The 22717-nt window shown below is 49.3% G+C and overlaps 2 protein-coding genes across 2 annotated transcripts; both read right to left on the reverse strand.

Moving 5' to 3' along the window:
- Positions 1-647: 647 nt before the first annotated feature.
- Positions 648-3295, reverse strand: npb (neuropeptide B). The gene is made up of 2 exons (XM_078571211.1): positions 2993-3295; positions 648-1094 (listed from the first exon to the last, which is right to left on the reverse strand). The coding sequence occupies exons 1-2, from the start codon at positions 3257-3259 to the stop codon at positions 966-968; spliced, it is 396 nt and encodes a 131-aa protein (XP_078427337.1). The 5' UTR covers positions 3260-3295; the 3' UTR covers positions 648-965.
- Positions 3296-9765: 6470 nt separating this feature from the next.
- sgsh (N-sulfoglucosamine sulfohydrolase (sulfamidase)) lies at positions 9766-22710 on the reverse strand. Its single transcript, XM_078571212.1, has 8 exons — positions 22438-22710; positions 20634-20794; positions 16819-16924; positions 15689-15839; positions 15065-15221; positions 13111-13192; positions 11820-12023; positions 9766-10803 (listed from the first exon to the last, which is right to left on the reverse strand). Exons 1-8 carry the CDS (start codon positions 22520-22522, stop codon positions 10229-10231), a joined length of 1521 nt encoding a protein of 506 aa, XP_078427338.1. The 5' UTR covers positions 22523-22710; the 3' UTR covers positions 9766-10228.
- Between the last annotated feature and the right edge of the window lie 7 nt (positions 22711-22717).

Consider the following 22717-nt stretch of genomic DNA (forward strand, 5'->3'; position numbering starts at 1 on the left):
TTGATATCTGTTGCTCCCTGTTTTAAGGAAGTTCCCATTTTATCACCATTTGTGCGGTGGTCCCAAACAGCTACAGTTCAGTGGGTTCATCGAGAGGCCCAAAATTTGATGCATTTTTTTTTTAAGAATTGCCTGGGTTGGAGAGGGTGATAGTAGACAGCTTGGAGCGGATGTGACTCGTTCTATTCAATGTTTGGTGTCTTTAATTTTTCACACTCTGAATTTGACAGATGCGCGCGCACTTGCGCATATACGCTCAGATGCATCCGCTGATACGGATATGCGCACACGCATTCAGATACACTCACCAGCAGATACACACTTGCACGCACACCCACTCTCATGCACATTCTTTCTTCCTGTGAGTGATATGTAACAATATCCTCTCTATAACTATTCACATCCTATCTAAAAGGTTTGCTGTACATTTTCTGCATGTCGCTGTTATTTATATGGTATGATTTTATATTTCTATATATTATTTATATGATCTGGCATAACTGAGGTTATTTAATTTTTTTTCCTCACGTTTAATTTTCTCGGAACTGTTTTTCTGTAAGTTGTTGATAAATTGCAAGAGTGTTTGAAGGCAGGTGAGTAGGTATTTGACACTCGAATAGGAGTCAGGTCACCTTTTACGGCTGAAACAGAATTTATTCAATTACAGACATCAGAATCTTACCAATGCACAGTTCATTTATTGAATGATTTTTCCATACATATTGAGATGCATTTATATATCGGCAATCGATCGTTAACAAAAATCAGACTTAGAGGAACTGCCCTGCAGCAAATAAATTAGTTAAGTTTAACATATTTTAGCACATGTCGGTGAGTTAGGAGTTACAGTGAGTTCAGGGTCAATTCTAAATTGTTTGAAATGGGTAGAAATAATAAAACATGGTGTCAGGAACAGTTTGTAGGGTTTGGTTGGTACTTCTGTTGAGGGCTGGAGAAGGGAAAAATCAGGCGTTCACACAGTCCTGTGAATCCAGCGACAGATACACATCAGCCTTGCACTGGAAGGTGTTTAGTCCATCTTGGAGCAGCTCACAGCTCTGCAGGTTGGGAGAGATATCCTTCACACACACAGCCTGCGGAAACAATCCAGACACACACACAAAATCATTTATCAACCTCCCTCAGTCACTAGAATTTAAAATAAAATGCTGCAGCCACACAGCTGGTAACCTGTGTGAACCGAAAATACTTCTGTTCATGTTGAGAGTTGTGAAGGGTTTTGTTTACAAACTGTCTTTTGTACAGAGGTTAACCGACTGGCATCTTGTGTATTTTCAGCATTTTTAAAATTTCACCTTTTTAAGTATATGTAGGGTTTTTGGTTCTGTTCACAATCCCTGCAGTCTCCATCCAGCCCGGCCACAAACTTGCTCATTACGATGTATTCACACTGACTTTCTGCATGTTAGAGGCTGCAACTGGGTCTCCACAGCCTCTCCTCTCACCCCACCCTCCCCTAATCCTCTCTTCCCCCTCACCCTCTCTTCCCTAGTCACCTTTTCTCTCTCTCTCTCTCTCCCCACTCACCCTCTCTTCCCCTTTCTCTCTACCCCCTCACCCCGTCTCCCTCCTCACCTTCTCTCCCCCTTTCTCCCCCCACCCCGTTCGCCAACCCTCCCCGCTCGCCCTTTGTCACTGCCTCACTCTCTGTCTCACCCTCGTCCTCTGATCTCCCCAATCATTTCTCCCCCTCACTCCCTCACCTTCTCCCCCTCCCCGCCCGATCACCCTCTTCCCCTTCCTTCTCCCCTCCCTCTCTCCCCGTCCCTCTCCCCCTCACCCTCACCCTCCCTAACAACATTAGGAAGTGGCTGGGAAACACCAGAGTAGAATGGGTGACCAGGTGATTCTCAAGGGGGAGTTGAGGTTTGAGTATGTTTGCTGGGATGATGCTCTTAAAAAATGAGTTTCCTTTTTAACGTGATGAACAATTACCATTCACCAACTAACTATTTTAAAACAGAAACCAAACAGGCAGCTTAATACATAAACAGAATTACCTGGAAAAACTCAGCAGCATCGGCGGAGAAGAAAAGAGTTGATGTTTCGAGTCCTCATGTTCTGTTGAAGGGTCATGAGGACTCGAAACGTCAACTCTTCTCCGCAGATGCTGCCGGACCTGCTGAGTTTTTCCAGGTAATTCTGTTTTTGTTACTGGATTTCCAGCATCCGCAGTAGTTTTTTGTTTTTTAGCTTAATACATAATATCATAATAAACCATTTTATTTAACTCCATTGCACTCCCACCCCCCACCAAACCACTGTCCAGAGGTGATATCTTTAGAGATGTTTTATATTAACACATTCATCAGGTTTTGAGTTTAAAGTCTCTAAGACACTCTTTTCAATAAGCTGCCTCCTCTCATTGAGCATCTCCCGCGGGGTCTTAAAGTCCATCTCACCCTGTGAACTCTTTCTGAATCCTGAGATTTTACATTGAAAGCTAAAATGTCCAAATCATGATATTAAATAACAGCCTCTTTTCACATTAGTTTATTTTTAAAAATAACATTTTAATTCAGATTAAGAAAGAATTTTTTTTAAGGAGAATTAAAGATTGCCTCTCTGGAGTCTTTCTGTGCCTCATCCCCCACCCTCTGTCTCTGTTACTTTCTATTTCCATCTCTCTCTCAGTTTGTCCCTCTCTCTGTGTCTCTCCACCCCGCCCCCCACCCCCACACCTTGTGCCCCGATCGATGTCCCCCTCTCTATCCCTATAACCCCTTTCCCTCTGGTTCTGTTTCTCTCTCTCCCTCTGTATCCCTCTCTCCAAGTATCTGACCTGTTTCTCTGTCCCACTCTCTCATTTTACCCAGTGTAGTCTGTCCTGCCCTGATAGTCTCTACCCCTCAATTTGTTTCTGACTTTATGCATTTCTCTCTCTCTCTCTCTCTATCCCTATTTGACTGTCTATGTCACTCTCTGTCCCCTCTCTTTTTCCCTCTCTCTCTCTCCCTCTCCCTTTACTCACCATGTTTTTAATCAGTGTTGTTTGCCGGGGTTGGACTCCCAGCTCTGAGTACACGCTGTTCTCCGCCGATTCCGCCCCTTGGCTTGGCTCCGATCTGCGGATGTAAGGCGAGCGGCGGATCCCGGACAGGAGCCCCGAGGCTCTGCCCACCGAGTAATAGCTGGGGCCGGTCGCCTGCTTGTACCACGCCTCGCCCGGGCTGGGGACCAGGCTGGCGAGGAACACACACCACACGGCCAGTTTGAGAGGTGTTTCTAATGCTGGCATCTTGTGTGTCTCAGTCAGAGTCAGTCTCCCTGTCTCTCTCTCTCACTCTCTCACTCACAGTCTGCACCTTTCACTGGCGAAAGCTCAGAACTGAAATCTACCATCTCAGCACCCCCCTTAAATACCCCTGTCCCGCCGTTAATTTATGGACAAGTCTTTCCGTCACACGCACGCACCTAATGGTTTCTACAATCGGGATTAATCACAGCCCCTTCCATCCGCAGGCATTGGAACCTCATCCTGAATCACCCACAAATTCATAGCAAAAAAAAAACTGTGAATGTACTCGAAAGAGTTACAAACTCATAGCAAGTGTCTCTTCCCCATCTCTCCAGGGCTCATGGTGCTACCCTGCCTTGAGAAATTATTTCTAAAATTCAGTCTGGGCATGTGGGCATCACTGGCAGGGCCAGCACTTATTGCCCAACCCTAACTGCCCCTTGAGAAGAGGTGGTGGGTGAGCTGCCCCCTTGAACTGCTGCAGTCCCTGTGGTGTAGGTACACCCACAGTGCTGTTAGGGAGGGAGTTCCAGGATTTTGACCCAGCGACAGTGAAGGAACGGCGATATATTTCCAAATCAGGGTGGTGAGTGACTTGGAGGGGCACTTGGAGTTGATGCCTGTTCCTGTAGAAACTGCTGAGGCATTTACAGAAACACTTACCTCGGAGGGGGGTAGTGTTCTGGGAGCTAACCGGTCAGATGGGGGCAGAGAAAGCAGAGGTGCTGGACAGTTAGAACAGGAAGAACAGGAGTTCTAGCTCAGTTGAGATGTAGACAGGATGGAAGGTGAGAGACCAGACAGTAGGGTGGTGGAATATACCCACAGAACAGAAAGGCCTGATAAGAGTTTCAGAAACAGACAAATCGTAGAATCATACAGGATGGAGGGGCCATTCTACCCATTGTGCCTATGCTGGCTCTGAAAGAGCATTTATTCCCAGCCTTCCCCTATAATCTTGTAAATTATTCCACTTCAAACACCTGTCCAATTGCCTTTTGAAAGATCCTATGGAATTGGTTTCCACCAGCCCTTTTGGGGAGCGTGTTTCAGATCTCAACAACCTTCTGTGTGAAAAAGAATTCTCCTAACTACATGTGCGGTTATTTTGCCGATTATTTTAACTCTAATCCGAGGTTACCGACCCACCTGCTGAAGGAAACAATTTGCCCCTTTCAGGTAGCTTTATGATTCCCCTTCACTGTTTTGAATACCGGTATTGAATCTCCCTGTAACTGTCTGCAGCTTCTCCAACATAACCTAATTCCCTCATCACCGGGTATCATCCTGGTCAACCTCACCAGGACCTTGGCATCCTTCCTAGAGTGTGGGGCCCACAGTTGGATGCAAAGCCCCAGCTGCAGGCTGGGTTCTTAAAGGTTTTGCACGACTCTTTCTTTGTGCATTCATTGGCCCCAACTATCTCTTACACTTAATTCACAGAATCACAGTGCAGAAGAGGCCCTTTGGCCCATCGAGTCTGCACCAACACGTGAGAAACACCTGACCTACCTACCTAATCCCATTTACCAGCACTTGGCCCATAACCTTGAATGTTATGACGTGCCAAGTGCTCATCCAGGTACTTTTTAAAGGATGTGAGGCAACCCACCTCCACCACCCTCCCAGGCAGCGCATTCCAGACCGTCACCACCCTCTGGGTAAAAAAGCTTTTCCTCACATCCCCCCCTAAACCTCCTGCCCCTCACCTTGAACTTATGCCCCCTTTTGACTGACCCTTCAACTAAGGGAAACAGCTGCTCCCTATCCACCCTGTCCATGCCCCTCATAATCTTGTACACCTCGATCAGGTCGCCCCTCAGCGTTCTCTGCTCCAATGAAAAGAACCCAAGTCTATCCGACCTCTCTTCATAACTTAAATGTTTCATCTCAGGCAACATCCTGGTGAATCTCCTCTGCACCCCCTCCAGTGCAATCACATCCTTCCTATAATGTGGTGACCAGAACTGCACACAGTACTCCAGCTGTGGCCTCACCAAGGTTCTATACAACTCCAACATGACCTCCCTACTTTTGTAATCTATGCCTTGATTGATAAAGGCCTTTTTCACCACCCCACTAATATGCCCCTCTGCCTTCAGAGATCTATGGACACACACACCAAGGTCCCTTTGTTCCTCAGAAATTCTTAGTGTCATTGAATACTTCCTTGTCAAATTACTCCTTCCAAAGTGTATCACCCCACACTTTTCAGGGTTAAATTCCAACTGCCACTTATCTGCCCATTTGACCATCCCGTCTATATCTTCCTGTAGCCCAAGACACTCAACTGTCTTAATTGTCTTATAAATTTCCCCCTCAAAGATTTGTGAATATGTATCCCTAGATCTTTCTGCTGATTCAACCTCCTCTCGGTGCAGCACCAGATGCCTCTATGTTGTTTCTTCCAAAGCACATCGCTTTACGTTAAACTGCATCTGCCATGTGTCTGCCCACTTCACCAGTGCTCCCAAATTCTGTTACTATCCTGCTCACTATTGACTACAGCGCCAAGTTTTTAAAAAATCATCTGCAAATTTCAAATCAGTGCTCCCTAAACCCAAACCCAGATCATTTATGAATAACAAGAAAAGCAATGGTCCTAATTTCAACCCACTGCAAGCCTCCTTCCTTAGTTAGAAAAATCCGTTGACCACTATATGCTGCCTTCTATTCCTTAGCCAATTAAGTACCCGTTACCACTGTCCTTTTAATACCACGTTTATCTTTTCCAAATAAGTCTGTGTGTGGTACTTGATTAAATGCCTTTTGGAAGTCCATATATACATCTTCATCCACCCTCTCTGTCACCTCACTCAGGTTAGTCAGTCAGCATTTCAACCTTTAACAAATCTATGTTACCAGCCTAAACCCAGGCTTCTCCAAGTAAGAATTCATTTGGTCCTTGACAATGGTCTTTAGCAATTTTCTCATCACTGATGCTGGACCGATTCTCATGTAGTTATCAAGTTTATCCCTCTTCCCTTTTCTGACTGGGGGTGGAACTTTTACAATCCTCCAGTCTAGCACCAGTCCAATATCCAGGGAGGATTGAAAGATTGTGGCCAGGGTTTCTACTGTCTCCATCCTGGCTTCCTTCAGCAATCTAGGATTCACCCCAACTGGACCAGGTGAGTCATTGAATTTGAATGATGTCAACCTATTTAGCACATCCTTTCTATCTATGTTTATCCTATCCAATATCTCCACTCCTTTCTTATCTATTCCAACATTGAATTCAACCTCTTCTTTTGTGAAGACAGAATAAAAATACTTATTCAGTATCTCAATCATATCCTCTGCCTCCACAAGACTTCCTTTTTTTGTCCCTAATTGTCCCGACATTCCTTTAACTATCCTTTTACTTTTTAAAAAAATGTTTCTAAAATATTTTCTGGTTCCCTTTTATGTTACCTGCTAATCTTTTCTCATACCCTCTCTTTGCCTTTCTTATATCTTACACTCTTCCCCTGCACACTCTATATTGTTTGGTTTTTAATTGTATTCTGTAGCTGATATTGAAACTGACATTCCTTATTACTTCAGCCTTTTTCTCGTTGTTATCCACTGAGCTTTGGCTGCCTCAGATTTCCTCCTCATGGGGATAGGCTTGGCTTGTCTCTGCTCTTCTTCACTTACTGTTTCCTTGACCAGTCTTGTTTCCAGTCCACCTGAGCTAAATCCCTTCTCAAAATTATTGAAATGATCTCTTTTCCAGTTGGATATCTTCACTTGAGATATCTCCGTACCTACTTTAATCATAATTACATTATGATCACTATTACCCCCATGCTCTTCCATTGCAACACACTCAAATTGCTCTACCTCATTCCCCAGAACTAGATGCAGCACTGCTTCCTTCCTCATTGCTTGAGAAAGTTCTCCTGGACATATTTTTGGAATTCTTCACTCATCTTGTCCTTTACTCTGTATTTGCCCTGTTTATATTAGGGTAATTGAAATCTCCTATCAATGCACTATTGTGTGTACATTGCTATGGAATTTACTGTATCTTCTATCTCCTTCTCACTATTTGGAGATCTATAGTCAACATGCAGCAATGTAACAGTTCCTTTCCATAACCTTAACCAAATATTGAGTCCTTGAACCTTTTGGTATATTGTCCCTCCTATGGAACTGTAGTATCTGTGCTCTCTGTATTTGTCCCTCTCCCCCTGACCATCTTATTCAATTCCTTATCCCTCCTGAATCCACTGTAGCCTGGTATATGTAACTCCATTCCTGCCCATGTTTAAGCCAGGTCTCTGTTATAGCCCATGTGACAACTTGTGCCTGTAGCTCATTTGACCTTATTTGTAACCCTCCTCCTGTTAACACACAGGCTTTACCACATCAGCTTTGATTTTCTTTCCTCCATCTAACTCCTGCTCTTTCTACAATTTTCTTTGTTCTCTTGCTGTTTGTCCATCTTTGTTTTCTGTGCATTTTGTTTCTCTTCACTGCCGCTGTGTCCTGGAACCTCGCCTCCTTCCAAATTCATTTAGATGGGCAGAGGCAGAGGCAGAGACCAGTGATGTTACGGAGATGGAAGTGGGTGATCTTGGAGAGGATACACTCACAGGTATGTGTACAGAACATATACACACACACATATACAATCAGCACACACAAATATGCATACAGAACATACACACACAGATACGCACAGCACACACAGATATGCGTACAGAACATACACACACAGATATGCATACAGAACATATACACATACACAGATACACACAGCACACACAGATATGCATACAGAACACACACACAGATACACACAGCACATACACACATACAAGTGTGTCCAAAACACACGCAAAATAACTTCAAACGTCAAACTAGCAATGCTGTTTGTGGGAGCTTGCTCTTTGCAAATTGGCTTTCTTATTTTCCTATATTATAACAGTGATTGTAATTCATTTACTGTCCCACAGATGTTTAGAAGTTTTGTATAAATGGGAGTTTGCTCATTTTGTAAAACATCTGATCATTGTAACTCTGACATGCATGTTTTAATGTAACGGTTTTTTCCCGAGCAGTTATCTGTTTTAGACACATGTTCAATACTTGCTTTGATTTCATGGGTAGATGAATGACCACAGCAGCCGTCCGTGCTGCAACCCTCTTTAAATATGGTGCAGTTGCACCCTCTGCTGGTGGCACCATGTAGCACCTGCAGCTTCTGATGCTGAGCTGGAACCCTCCTGTGTCACTGGGTCCAGGGAGAAACGTGTGCCAGCGATTTAATAGACTGACCCTTTCACCTCTGGGAGCTGGTGCGTCTGATGAGCAGCCAGAGGCTGGTTCTAATTAGGTGTAGGTTCACAGGGGGTGATTCGGCCGTCTCAGCTGGTGGGGTGGGGGGGAGGTGTGCAGAACATGGCCAGTGTATGAGCTGCCACATTGCTGCAGGAGCACATTCTCCTAGTGGGAAGAGACAGACTGAGTGTCTGTGTGCACCTGGCCCCAGCTGTGAGTTGGGTGTAGCAGGGAGCAGGCTATTGAGTTGGATGATCAGCCATGATCATAATGAATGACAGGGCAGGCTTGAAGGGCTGAATGGCCTACTCCTGCTCCTAGTTTCTATGTTTCTAACAACTTGCGATTATATAGCGCCTTTAACGTAATAAATCGTCCCATAGTGCTTCACAGGAGCACAGTCGGACAACAGTTAAAGTCAAAGAAGGAGATATATTTAGGGCAGGTGAGCAGAAGCTTGGTCAAAGAGGTCAGTTTCGCAGGAGGAGAGTTGAGGTGGAGAGTTTTAAGGAGGGAATTCTCAAGTCTATTTATTCGTTACAAGGTTTTTGTTTAATATTGAAATATAGGGGAAGCTGTCCCAAAGCTCTGAGACTCTGGGAATGATGGATAAAATCCAGGGGGTCTGCTTTCTTATGGCCAGGCCTGAACCAGCCTTGGTTTGGTAGGTTGTTCTGTAAAGGCTCTTCAGTTGGCACAGATGGCGATACTGAGCTTTATCCCCTCCGCACACTGGAACTGTGACAGCCTCGCTCTGTCAGTCAGAGCGTTCCAGTCCTCCCCCCCTGTCAGCTACTCCTCACACCCTGGCCAGGCGCTGGAAACCTATTGGCTTTAAGGCCAGTTGACTCCTCTCACCTTCGCTGGTTGTCAGTGAGTTGGGGTAGGGGCCAGTCTAATATTCTGCCCAAAGAGACAGTGCAAGTGAAGAAAGGCGTAAATTGAAGCCTGATTGATAGAAGGGGCTAGTGAAGGATGTCAGAGGTCAAGTGGGGTCAGGGGTCTGTGACCTTTGACACTGGCCCAATAGATGGTGATCGCCCTTTCCAGTGCTGTGTTGCTAAGGAAATAGGGACAAGTGGGAAATGGGCTGTTGTGCAGACGGATCTTCAGAGTTTGCACAGACAGACAGACAGACAGACAGACAGACAATCAGACAAACAATCTTAACAACATTCCACTGTCCCCTGACTGACTGACTGTCTATGAGCAGGTGCACACCAATAAGGAAAGGCAGCTTTAAGAATTAAAAGCAGCAGCCCTTTAATTAAACCATCATATTCACGCACGCCTTGTCAAGTTATTGGCAGGAACAGAACCCAGGAGTCTCCTCTCGCCAACCCCACAGCCGCCCCCTGGTGAGGGGTCTGCACCACCATGAGGCCATCAATCTCATGGGGCACGCTGTCCCAATCCAAACAGCCCAGATCAGTTTAGGGAAACCCTGTGCATTCCTGTTATCCAAAAACTCATCCAAGGGCCACCCAAACAAACCTGCTGATCCTCAAGTGTGCATAAAAATACCAGCTAGAATCACAGAACAATACGGCAGGCAATTCGGTCCATCATGCCCATATAGCAGGATATAAATTGCACCAACAGATTCCATTTATCAGCATTACCTCCCTGCTAACACTGTAAATAAGATGCATTAATGTTTCAGCGTCAAACCCCTTTAAGTACCAGCTCCTCTCGCACACATCACAGTTTATTGTACAGCGGCCTACATTCAGGGTCCAGCTGGTAAGGCCCCTGGTCTTCCAACACGCCATCTGGGGCACACACCCAGGGGTCATAGGTCAACCACTGCCACTTCTTCAGTTGCCCCTTCATCTTCTCCAGTACGTCTGTGTATCGCGGGTCTGAGGCCAGGTTGTGGCTCTCGGACGGATCCTCCTGAGTGTTGAACAGCTCCCAGTGTTCCCTGTAGTAATATTCCTGCAGGGATTTCCCCCAGTGGGTTGGGCGGCCAGTCTGAGTCCTGTTCAACAGGTCTTGGAAGGTGGGCGAGAGGTAGAAATCCTGGTCAATGGGGAAAGGCATCTTGAAGTGAATATTCTGGACTAGTCGGTACTGCAGGTTCTTCACGGCTCTCATTGGGTAATACATGGTGATCTCGTGGTGACTCTGACTGGCAAACGCAGTGGACCAGGGCTGCTCGGATTGCAGAGCTGGGAGAATCGACCTGCCTGTTAGCTTCACAACCTTATCCTTTCCAAAGATACTGTAGCTCGGGTAAGGGATGGAGAACCAGTCTAGGATGGTCGGAGTTATATCTAGAGAGACAAACAGCGAGTTTAATTCCTCTTTCAATGTTCTCTCCTCTCCGGAAGGGTGACTTTTTGCTGCTCTTCCCTCCTACAGACCCCGGCAGCTGGGGAAGGGCTCCCTCCCTCTGGGGGCCTCGGCAGAGAGTGTGGGGGCTTTGGGATGGAGGGTGAGTAAAGACCAAGGTTACATGGAGTTTACACCCAGAAACAGCTTCAGTCCGACTGGTCCAGACAATGTTCATACTTCACACGACCAGAAGCAGCGTTTCTGCCAAAGCCCCGCCAACCCCCACCGGCCCCCCACCCCCCCAGGCCCCGCCCTCCCTGGTCCCCACCCTCCCCGCCGGCTCCCCCCCCCCCCCCCACCCCCACCCAAAGCCGGCCCCACCCTCCCTGGTCGTCCCCCCCTGCCAGCCCCACCCCCCGCCAGCCCCACCCCCCGCCAGCCCCACCCCCCGCCAGCCCCACCCCCTGCCAGCCCCGCCCCCCACGGCCCCGGCCCCCACTGCCCCCCCTCCCCACTGGCCCCGCCCTCCCTGCCGGCCCCACCCTCCCCTGCCAGCCCCGCCCCCACCGGCCCCGCCCCCGCCGGCCCCGCCCCCACCGGCCCCGCCCCCGCCGGCCCCACCCCCACCGGCCCCGCCCCCACCGGCCCTGCCCCCACTGGCCCCGCACTCCCCGCCCCGCCCTCCCCGCCAGCCCCACCCCCGCCAGCCCCGCCCCCGCCAGCCCCGCCCTCCCCGCCGGCCCCGCCCCCGGCCTGTCCAAACCAGGCCCGGTCCAGCAGGGACCCCGGAGCCCAGAGCGGGAGCAGCACCAGGAAGATCCCGGATACTTTTCCTGGTGCTGCCTCTTCCTCTGGACTCCATTGCAGCGTCTTCATGCTCCAGGGACTGGGCGATGTATCCGCCCGCAGAGCCCGGGGGGCGTATTCACCTGGAGGGTCTCGTGGTTTGGGGGGGCTGAACCCCAGTGACTCCTCAGGCAGGGCCACTCCCAACGCGCTCGTCACCACTACATACCTAGTAAGCTGACGTAGGATTGGCTGACTTGTCCCCAGCGCCCGGTGTGCTCTGGCGAATGCACCAACATGGGCTCCGCGATCCCCGCGTGGTACAGGTTAGTCCGCCCACTGGGAAAGGGGATCCCGTTATCAGAGCTGTAGATCACCAGCGTGTCGTTGGCATGTCCGGCCTCCCTGAGCTCTCTCAGCACCAGCCCAATCCCTGCGCACAGTTCCAAGGGAGAAGGGGACAGGAGTCAGTCAGAAGGAGGCCTTTCAGCCCATTATAGCAGTGCTAGCTCTTTGATATTGCTATCCAGTTAGTCCCAATCTTTGCCCATTACCAGTCGGACCCTCCCCCACCCCCACCCACCCCTCATGTTTTATTCACCCACACACAATAATTCAACAGCTAATGTGAATAAGATACTGGAGGTGTCCGGAGTGGGGGGGGTCAGGGTTCACGGGGGGTCAGAGTTCAGCCTGTGCCTGAACTGAGCAGTGTGATATCCCACTGGCTCTGCACTGAGAGGGGGCACTGCAGGGAGTCCAGGAGTCACTTGGATCCAGCAGGTGGTTTGGGATCCGGATCTACATCTGGGAATCCCCATGGAGTGACATCCCGGCTTCTAGTCACGTTACTGCGTGGGGGGGCTCATGTCAAATGAAGGTCGGGAACATGTCACAGGGAGCGGGAGAGACCCCCCCTCCCCTCCCCCGCCCCCGCAGGGACTCAGCTGTGGCTCAGGGGGCAGCACCTCCCTCCCCCTGAGCCAGTAAGTCCCGGGTTCGAGTCTGGATGGAGCTCAAATGCACCAAATTCTAGGCCGACGCTCCCCATTGCGGCACTGAGGGAGCGCTGCCCTGTCAGCGGTGCCGTCTTTTGGGTGAAACGTTAAACCAAAGCCCTTGCCTGGTGTCTCGGGTGGATGTAAAAGATCCCATTTTGAAGGAGAGCGGGTGGATCCCTCCCTGGCGTCCTGACCAAGATCTACCCTGCGATCAACATGACACAAACAGATTTACCTCTTCATGGGATCTTGCTGTGCGCAGATTGGCTGCTGATTTTCCTACATTACAGCACTTCAACGGGTTTGCGATGATGCGAGATCAAGAAAGGCGCTATATAAATGCAAGCTCTTTCGTTCCTTTCTAACTGTTCCACTCTGCAGGGTTACCAGCCCTACACCTGGCTGTGCCAGATGGTGAGTTTACCTCAGTCTAGACAGCTGATCGCCGAAACCTGGCAAGACTGACGGCAAAGAGGAGGCCATTTGGCCCGTTGTATGGGTGCTGTACTATGGCCTTACCTTGGTCTAGACGGCTGATGGTGGTATACTGTGCTGCCAGGTCAGCCCGGGACGCTGGTGTGTCCGGTACAAAGTAGGGGACCTGAGGATAAAGACACAACAACAGGAAACAGCAGAGATAAGTAGGAAAAGGGATAAAAATTAAATGGAATTTCTTCTAACAATTTGGTGGCACAGTCACTTCCAAGGTTCAAGCAGCCTGGGGAGCTGTTTCCGGTGTTAATACTGAGAGAAGCAGTGAGAGGGAACCCTCAACACAGTGAGTGACAGACAACAGCCTCTCCACAATGACCCACTCCAGCGAAAACTAACTCTAATTAAATAAACTAAATGATAAGCATTGAACAACGGCTCTCAACACAGCAGTGTGGTCATAAAAAGTAAATCCCCTCTCTCCTCCCCCTCTCCCCGGGACTCTGGCTCCCTGTTGAGGCCCCTCTCTCTCTCTCTCTCTCTCCCCCTCGCCAGAGCTCGAAGGGCACCCCCTCTCTGCAGTGGGAGACCATTCCCCCGGAACCAGCTTCTGTCAGGCACCTCGCCCACAACTCCCCACTCGTCAGGTGAACATAGGCTGGACAGCATCACAACTGGAGTCTACGTTCATCCAACTGGTGCACACACACACACACACACACACACACACACACTTCTCTCGCTCTCACACACACACACACGCATACACACCGGATAGTGAACTGGGGGCGGGAATTGATGCTGATCTCCCACCCCCAGCCCATCGAGACCAGTCAAGGTGAATAACTTCACCAAAGAGCTGGAGTCAAACAGGAGACTTCCTGGTTCTGAAGGCCACACAGAAGGTGTGTCTGTGTCTGTGCGTGTCAGCGTGCCTGTGTCTGTCAGTGTGGCTGTGCATGTCCATGTGACTGTGTTTGCCTGTGTGACTGTGTTTGCCCATGTGACTGTGTCTGCCCGTGTGACTGTGTCTTCCCGTGTGACTGTGTCTGTCTGTGTGACTGTGTCTGCCCGTGTGACTGTGTTTGTCTGTGTGACTGTGTTTGTCTGTGTGACTGTGTTTGCCCGTGTGACTGTGTTTGCCCATGTGACTGTCTGCCCGTGTGACTGTTTTTCCATGTTTCTGTGTCTGTGCCTGTCTGTGTGTCTGTGTCTGCTTGTGTGTCTGTCCGTGTGACTGTGTCTGTCAGTGTGACTGCGTCTGTCCGTGTGACTGTATACGTCCTTGACTGTATGTGTCTGTCCTTGTGACTGTATCTGTCTGTGTGATTGTGTCTGTCTGTGTGGCTGTCTGTATAACTGTGTCTGCCTGTGTGTCTGTCCATGTGACTGCATCTGTCAGTGTAACTGTGTCCATCCATATGTCTGTGTCTGTCCGTGTGACAGTGTCTGCCTGCGTGTCTGTGTATGTCAATGTGACTGTCCTTGTGTCTACCAGTATGACTGTGGCTGTTCACGTGACTGTGGCTGTCCGCGTGACTGTCTATCCAATGACTGTGTGTGTCTGCCTCTATTACTGTGGCTGTCCATGAGACTGTGTAAGTCTATGGGACTGTGCCTGTGTCTGCCTGTAGGGCTGTGTCTGTCCGTGTGTCAGCCAGCGTGTCTGTGTCTATCCGTGTGTCTGTGTCTGCCGATGTGTCTGTGTCTGTCCATGTGACTGTGTTTGTGCCTGTCCGTGTGACTACATCTTTCAACGGGACTGTGTCTGTCTGTGTGTCTGTAGGTATGTGTCTGCTTGTAGGACTGTGTCCGTGTGTCTGCCAGCATGTCTGTGTCTGTCCGTATGACTGTGTCTGTGTCTGCCAGAGCGGCTGTGCCTGCCTGTATCTGTCAGTGTGATTGTTTCTCTGTCTGCCAGTGTGACAGTGTCTGTGGCTGCCAGTGTGGCTATGCCTATCTGTGTGACTGTGACTCTGTAGGGTGACTGTGCCTGTAGGTGTGACGTTGTCTGTCCGGGTGACTGTGTCACTATTCTTACCTTGACCTGCTCTGGTGTGTAAAGCTGCGGCTGCCAGTCTGGGATCCAGCCCATTCCACTCTCCCCATTCCCAAACTTCTCACAGAATGGCCCGTACTGGGGCTGGGAGTGTCCACACCGGTGTGGGTCGTGGAAGGCGACGTAGAGAAAGAACGGCCTAAAAAAATGAAAAGCAGAGGGGGGTAAACGGGGTCCCCGAGACACACGGGGAGTCCTGCAGACCCCCAACTTCCCTCCCCCCCCACCCCCGGCCGAGACACAGAGTTCAGACACACTCCCCCTCTCCCCCCCTGGGGCCACTTTAGGGCCAATGAAACAGGAGGCGTTTGGAGCAGCCCCGCGTTGTACCTGTCTCCGGCCCCACCTTGTACCTGTCTCCGGCCCCACCTTGTACCTGTCTCCGGCCCCACCTTGTACCTGTCTCCGGCCCCACCTTGTACCTGTCTCCGGCCCCACCTTGTACCTGTCTCCGGCCCCACCTTGTACCTGTCTCCGGCCCCACCTTGTACCTGTCTCCGGCCCCACCTTGTACCTGTCTCCGGCCCCACCTTGTACCTGTCTCCGGCCCCAACTTGTACCTGTCTCCGGCCCCACCTTGTACCTGTCTCCGGCCCCGCGCTGTACCTGTCTCCCGTGCTGTGCAGGAATTCTCGGACCAGCAGTTTGATTTTAGTGATATTCCTCCCCACTTGCAGGATAGAATGGTTTTCCTCTGTCTTTGAGTAGTCAAAGGGATAGACAGACTCCGGGCCAACATGCTTCTTCCCGATTATTCCTGAGAAAGAACACACCCGAACGGTCAAAAATTAACCAGGAGAAACAGCGGAGGGATAATGATCATTCTTGGCAGGTACATACAGATAGGAAAATAAATAAAACTCCAATTGTAATAATGATAGAAAACATAGAGCAGGACAGACAGTATCCGCGGAGGAAAAACAGATTAATATTCGCAGCAAAGGGAAGGGCAGTGTGTCGACTGAGGGAGCAACTTTCAGGAATGTTTTTAAGAGGCGTCACAATTCTCATCTCCACAAGATTAGGAGTAAGTACTTAATAATACATGATAATAGATGGGATGGAGCATGTTATACACAGGATAACACACAGAGCAGAGTATGTTACATGTATGACACCACATAGGACAAGAGCATATTACACACAGGATAACATATGGGGCATAGTGTGTTATACACAGGATAACACATGAGGAAGGAACATGTTACATAAAGGATAATACACAGGCCAAGAGTATGTTGCATGCAGAATAACACACAGGGAAGACGTGTGTTACATGCAGGATAACACATGGGAAAGGAGTATGTTACACGCAGGATAACACAGGACAGGAGCATGTTACATGCAGGATAACACACGGGGAAAGAGCATATTACATGCAGGATAACACATGGGGAAGGAGCATATTACATGCAGGATAACACAGGACAGGAGCATGTTACACACAGGACAGGAGCGTGTTACATGCAGGATAACACAGGACAGGAGTATGTTACATGCAGGATAACACAGGACAGGAGCGTGTTACATGCAGGATAACACACGGGGAAGGAGCATATTACATGCAGGATAACACACAGGACAGGAGCATGTCACACACAGGATAACACACGGCAAGCAATGTGTTACTTGCTGTGAGAGATCGGGAGAGATTGGTGATGCTGTAAACAGAGTGAATGTAGAAAGCATTTTTGAAATTGGGACCCAGTGTCCAGTGACAATGTCCAAATCCTTACCTGTCCTGACCTGTGCCTGACTGAGCAGAAACGGTAAACTCCTGACGGTGTCGAAGGAATTGAAATGGTGAACAGTCTGGTGTAGTCCGTACATCCCATTCTGATGCTGCAAATCACAAACTTCAGTCAAACAATCATCCTCCCACGGGAACCTCCAAACCTTTCTCGACTCCATTCAGAGCACCATCTAACCGGCGCAGTGTGTCAGTGACCCATCAGGTGAGGTACTGAGCCCCACACACAGCCCAATCTTATTGCCTTGTTTTTAAACCCAGGCTGGCACTATTGCCAGGTCCCCGAAGGTGCCCAGCTCCTGCCCGTCAGCACAATCCTCCCAGAAGCAGCCAATAAACAGGCGGGAGGAGTGGGCACAGCTAGTGTAGGAAGGAGAGAGCGAGGGCACCTCAAGATGGAGACTTCAAATATCAATATTAAAAACTAGTGTGGCCCTCGCTGCCATTGGGGTCCACCTCCAGGAAACTGCCAGGCTTTGACCTCAGGGGGGTGCCCATTGGCTGCCTGTAATATCCTGATGGTGTCACCAATGTGCCCTCTACTGTCATTTAATTGTTGATAAAAAGTTATTAGCCAATGCCAGCGGGAAGCCAGTACCAGTCATATTTCACCTCCTGCAAGATCGTTCAAAGGCAGGAACATGTCACGGAGATGCCTCCACGTGGGATTTTCCCATTTTCCCTGTCCTCTCACCTCCACATGGCTAATAAGATTCTGCCTACTGAGTGCGAGGCTCTTGGGTTTAGTCCACAGACCATGTGGCTGACCATTCACTAACTGGCCTGAGTACTGGCCTCACATTCAGGCCAAGCTTCCTGCACCTAATCAGTATCCACAAATCTCCAGCTGGAGAATGTCTGTATGTCTGTGCGTGTGTGTGTGTGTATCACTGTGAGTGCGTGTGCACGTGTGTCACTGTGTGTGTGCGCATGTCACTCAGTGTGTGTGTGCGTGTGTCACTGTGAGTGTCTGTGTGTGTCTGTGTGTGTGTATCACTGTGAGTGTATCTGTGCGTCTGTCACTGAGAGTGTGTCTGTGCATGTGTCACTGTGAGTGCATGTGCACGTGTTTCACTGTGTGTGTGCGCATGTCACTCAGTGTGTGTGTGCGTGTGTCACAGAGTGGCAGTGCATGTGTCACTGTGAGTGTGTATGCACATGTATCACTCAGTGTGTGTGTCTGTGTTCATGTGTCACTGAATGTGTGTTCGTGTGTCACTGAGTGTGTATGTGCGTGTGTCACTGAGTGTGTATGTGAGTGTGTTACTGAGTGTGTATGTGCGTGTGTCATTGAGTGTGTGTGTGTTCATGTCTCACTGAGTGTGTGTTCGTGTGTCACTGAGTGTGTATGTGCATGTGTCACTGAGTGTGTATGTGCGAGTATCACTGAGTGTGTATGTGCGAGTATCACTGAGTGTGTATGTGTGTGTCACTGAGTGTGTATGTGCATGTGTCACTGAGTGTGTATGTGCGTGTGTCGTTGAGTGTGTGTGTGTTCATGTCTCACTGAGTGTGTGTTCATGTGTCACTGAGTGTGTATGTGTGTGTATCACTGTGAGTGTGTCTGTGTGCGTGTGTCAGTGTGTGTACGCGTGTCACTATGAGTGTCTATGTGCATGTGTCACTGAGTGTGTGTGTGTCACTGTGTGTGTGTGTCACTGTGTGTGTGTGCATGTGTCACTAAGTGTGCGTGTGCGTGTGTCACAGTGTGTGTATGCATGTCACTGTGTGTGCGTGTGCCACTGAGCACGTGCGTGTCACTGTGAGTGTGTATGTGCATGTGTCACTGAGTGTGTGTGTCACTGTGTGTGTGTGTGTGTCACTGTGTGTGTGTGTCACTGTGTGTGCGTGTGTCACTGTGTGTGTGTCACTATGTGTGCGTGTGTCACTGTGAGTGTCTGTGTGTGTGTGTGTGTGTATCACTGAGTGCGTGTGCACGTGTGTCACTGTGTGTATGCGCATATCACTCAGTGTGTGTGTGCGTGTGTCACTGTGAGTGTCTGCGTGTGTCTGTGTGTGTGTGTGTATCACTGTGAGTGTATCTGTGCGTCTGTCACTGAGAGTGTGTCTGTGCATGTGTCACTGTAAGTGCATGTGCACGTGTGTCACTGTGTGTGTGCGCATGTCACTCAGTGTGTGTGTGCGTGTGTCACTGAGAGTGGCAGTGCATGTGTCACTGTGAGTGTGTATGCACATGTATCACTCGGTGTGTGTGTCTGTGTGCATGTGTCATCGAGTGTGTGTTCGTGTGTCACTGAGTGTGTATGTGCGTGTGTCACTGAGTGTGTATGTGCGTGTGTCACTGAGTGTGTATGTGCGTGTGTCGTTGAGTGTGTATGTGAGTGTGTCGTTGAGTGTGTGTGTGTGTGTCGTTGATTGTGTGTGTGAGTGTGTCACTGAGTGTGTATGTGAGTGTGTCGTTGAGTGTGTGTGTGTTCATGTCTCACTGAGTGTGTGTTCCTGTGTCACTGAGTGTGTATGTGCATGTGTCACTGAGTGTGTATGTGCGAGTATCACTGAGTGTGTATGTGAGTGTGTCACTGAGTGTGTATGTGAGTGTGTCACCGAGTGTGTATGTGAGTGTGTCACCGAGTGTGTATGTGAGTGTGTCATTGAGTGTGTGTGTTCATGTCTCACTGAGTGTGTGTTCGTGTGTCACTGAGTGTGTATGTGCATGTGTCACTGAGTGTGTATGTGCGAGTATCACTGAGTGTGTATGTGAGTGTGTCGTTGAGTGTGTATGTGAGTGTGTCGTTGAGTGTGTGCGTGAGTGTGTCGTTGAGTGTGCGTGTGAGTGTGTCACTGAGTGTGTATGTGAGTGTGTCGTTGAGTGTGTGTGTGTTCATGTCTCACTGAGTGTGTGTTCATGTGTCACTGAGTGTGTATGTGAGTGTGTCACCGAGTGTGTATGTGAGTGTGTCATTGAGTGTGTGTGTGTTCATGTCTCACTGAGTGTGTGTTCGTGTGTCACTGAGTGTGTATGTGCATGTGTCACTGAGTGTGTATGTGCGAGTATCACTGAGTGTGTATGTGCGAGTATCACTGAGTGTGTATGTGTGTGTCACTGAGTGTGTATGTGCGTGTGTCACTGAGTGTGTATGTGCGTGTGTCGTTGAGTGTGTGTGTGTTCATGTCTCACTGAGTGTGTGTTCATGTGTCACTGAGTGTGTATGTGCGTGTATCACTGTGAGTGTGTCTGTGTATGTGTGTCACAGTGTGTGTACGCGTGTCACTGTGTGCGCGTGTCACTATGAGTGTGTATGTGCATGTGTCATTGAGTGTGTGTGTGTCACTGTGTGTGTGTGTCACTGTGTGTGTCACTGTGTGTGTGCGTGTGTCACTAAGTGTGTGTGTGCGTGCATCACAGTGTGTGTATGCGTGTCACTGTGTGCGTGTGTCACTGAGCATGTGCGTGTCACTGTGAGTGTGTATGTGCATGTGTCACTGTGTGTGTGTGTGTCACTGTGTGTGTGTGTCACTGTGTGTGTCAACTGTGTGTGTGTGTGTGTGTGTCACTGAGTGTGTGTGTCACTGTGTGTGTGTGCGTGTGTGTCACTGAGTGTGTGTGTCACTGTGTGTGTGTGCGTGTGTGTCACTGTGTGCATGTGTCACTATGTGTGTGTGTGTGTGTGTCACTGAGTGTGTGTGTGTCACTGCTGGGACCTGCTCCATGTGTTAGCTCACTGCGCTACAGAGAACTTGTCATCTTCCTTACAGACAAAAAGCAAAAGCTTTGACCCAACTTTCCAGGGTGTTGTGATCCTTTAAACACCACAGTGAACATTGAGTCAGTGAACGTACCTGTGGTAAGCCAGTTAGAATAGCTGAGCGACTGGGGGAGCAGCTGCTGACAGATGAGAAGGCGTTTCGGAAGATGAGGCTGCGTTTTGCCAGTTGGTTTAGGTTAGGGGTCCGGATGGCCGTGTTATTGTACACCTCAGTCTCAAAGCCAGCATCATCAGCTGTCACAGCACACAAGAGGGAGAGATCATCGAAAAGCAGTCATAGTCAATGAGTTCAATCTAGACTACAGTCACCAGCCACACAACAACAACTTGCATTTATATATAAAGCACCATTAACTCCAGTGCAATGAGTGCCCCACTGGGACTGCTGCACTGTCAGTGTGCGCCGCACCGTTGGGGATTACTGCACCGTCAGGGAGTGCTACACTGTCAGGGAGAGCCCTTTTTCAGATGAGATAGGCTGCTTTCTCAGGTACCCCTGATGGACCACACGGCCCCATATGAAGTATCTCCCTGTGAACAAACCAATATTTACTCTTTACCAAGCATTACTAAAACCTCGAGCTCCCTGTTTGTGGGCCTGTGCTGAAACTGAAAGCCAGGTTTGTTGCTTAACAACAAAGACTACACTGCTCGGGAATCATCTTCCTATGTAATAAGGATGTGAAAGGGGCTATATAAATGCAAGTTTCTTTTCTTAGCTGATCCGAGTTGGAGCATCAATGAAGTTCCTACAATTAACCTCAGCATCTTTGAGCTACCAGGGATGTTGGGGGATGGGGGAGTTTTATGGCGGGGGGAGGGGGAGTAGCGTGGGGCCAGGGATGGCGGGGGGAGGGGGAATAGTGTGGGGCCGGGGAGTCCACTCACACCCCTGACTCATGCTGCGTGTGGATCAGGGTGAACTGTAGCAGCTCCTGTAGTCCAACAGCTCTCTGCCATTCCCAGTCTGATTGAAGAACAGGCAGTGGGGCTCGGGTTTGGCAAGGCCTGTGAGACCCTCGGATCTGCAGCTACATCCGGCTGAGAGATCGTCCTCTAGAAAAGATAAGGCCGAGGGGGGGTGGCCTGATGGAGGTCTGGAAGATTACAAAAGAGTGGATAGGGTCGACATAGAGAAGATTGTGGGGGTGAAAAGCAGAACTAGGGGCCATCAATAAACGATAATAATTTCAGTCGGGAATTCAGGAGAATCTTCTGTACCCAAAGAATGGGGAGAATGTGGAGCTCACTCAGAGAGAGAGAGAGAGAAAATGAAAGAAAGACAGACTTGCATTTATGTAGAGCCTCACACGACCACCAGCATCTCAAAGTGCTTTACAGCCAATGAAGTACTTTTGAAGTGTGGTCGCGGTTGCAATGCAGAAATTAATTTGCACACAGCAAGATCCCACAAACGTCAATGTGGTGATGACCCAGATAATCTGCTTTTGTTGATGAGGATTGAGGGATAAATATTGACAGGACACCTGGCATAACTCCCCTGCTCTTCTTCATGGAATCTTTTACATCCACTCGTGCAGGCAGGTGGGGCCCTCTGTTTAATGGCTCATCTGAAAGACGGTACCCCCAGCAGTGCAGCACTCCCTCGGTACTGTACCGGGGACTCAAACCTGGGCTTCTCCACTCCAACCCAGGACTGGGACTTGAACCTTGCGATTCGTAGATGTATTTTAATAAACACATGAGGGGGGGAGAGAGGTTAATCCGATAGGCTGAGACAGAAAGAGGTGGGAGGAGGCTCGAGTGGACCAGCATGGACCGGTTGGGCCGAATGGCCCCGTTTCTGTGCTGTAAAATACATTGTGATAATTGGGGGGAGGGATGAAAGAAGGAAAGTGTTAATCTTGCCTGCTCACCAATGATTAGGAGGACGTTCCGCCTCTTCTGATGGGCCCGTGAATGAACAGACCCAAATAGTAACAATACCCAGATTGAGAACATTCCCTCAAAGCCACAATGTAGCTTTAAACAGAGGAACAACTGGCTGAGTTCCACACTCTGCACAATCCCTGATTCTCTACTGTAACAAACCGTGACTGATACCTGAACCACCAGCTCAACGAAGCCGAAACTGAATCAATTTAATTTAAAGCGACCCCGTCTCTCTCTCCACCTCCCTCCCTCCCTCTAAAAGTC

The sequence above is a fragment of the Cetorhinus maximus genome, chromosome 24, assembly GCF_964194155.1.
Source record: "Cetorhinus maximus chromosome 24, sCetMax3.hap1.1, whole genome shotgun sequence".
Lineage (NCBI taxonomy): Eukaryota > Metazoa > Chordata > Chondrichthyes > Lamniformes > Cetorhinidae > Cetorhinus > Cetorhinus maximus.

Coding starts and splice junctions, on each gene's coding strand:
- npb (XM_078571211.1), bottom strand. CDS start 3,259: ATGCCAGCATTAGAAACACCTCTCAAACTGGCCGTGTGGTGTGTGTTC. Junction 1,095..2,992: donor CAACACTGATTAAAAACATG/GTGAGTAAAGGG, acceptor TTGTTTCCGCAG/GCTGTGTGTGTGAAGGATAT.
- sgsh (XM_078571212.1), bottom strand. CDS start 22,522: ATGTTCTCAATCTGGGTATTGTTACTATTTGGGTCTGTTCATTCACGG. Junction 15,840..16,818: donor TCAGGCACAGGTCAGGACAG/GTAAGGATTTGG, acceptor GTTCTTTCTCAG/GAATAATCGGGAAGAAGCAT. Junction 15,222..15,688: donor CTGCACAGCACGGGAGACAG/GTACAGCGCGGG, acceptor TCATTTTTTTAG/GCCGTTCTTTCTCTACGTCG.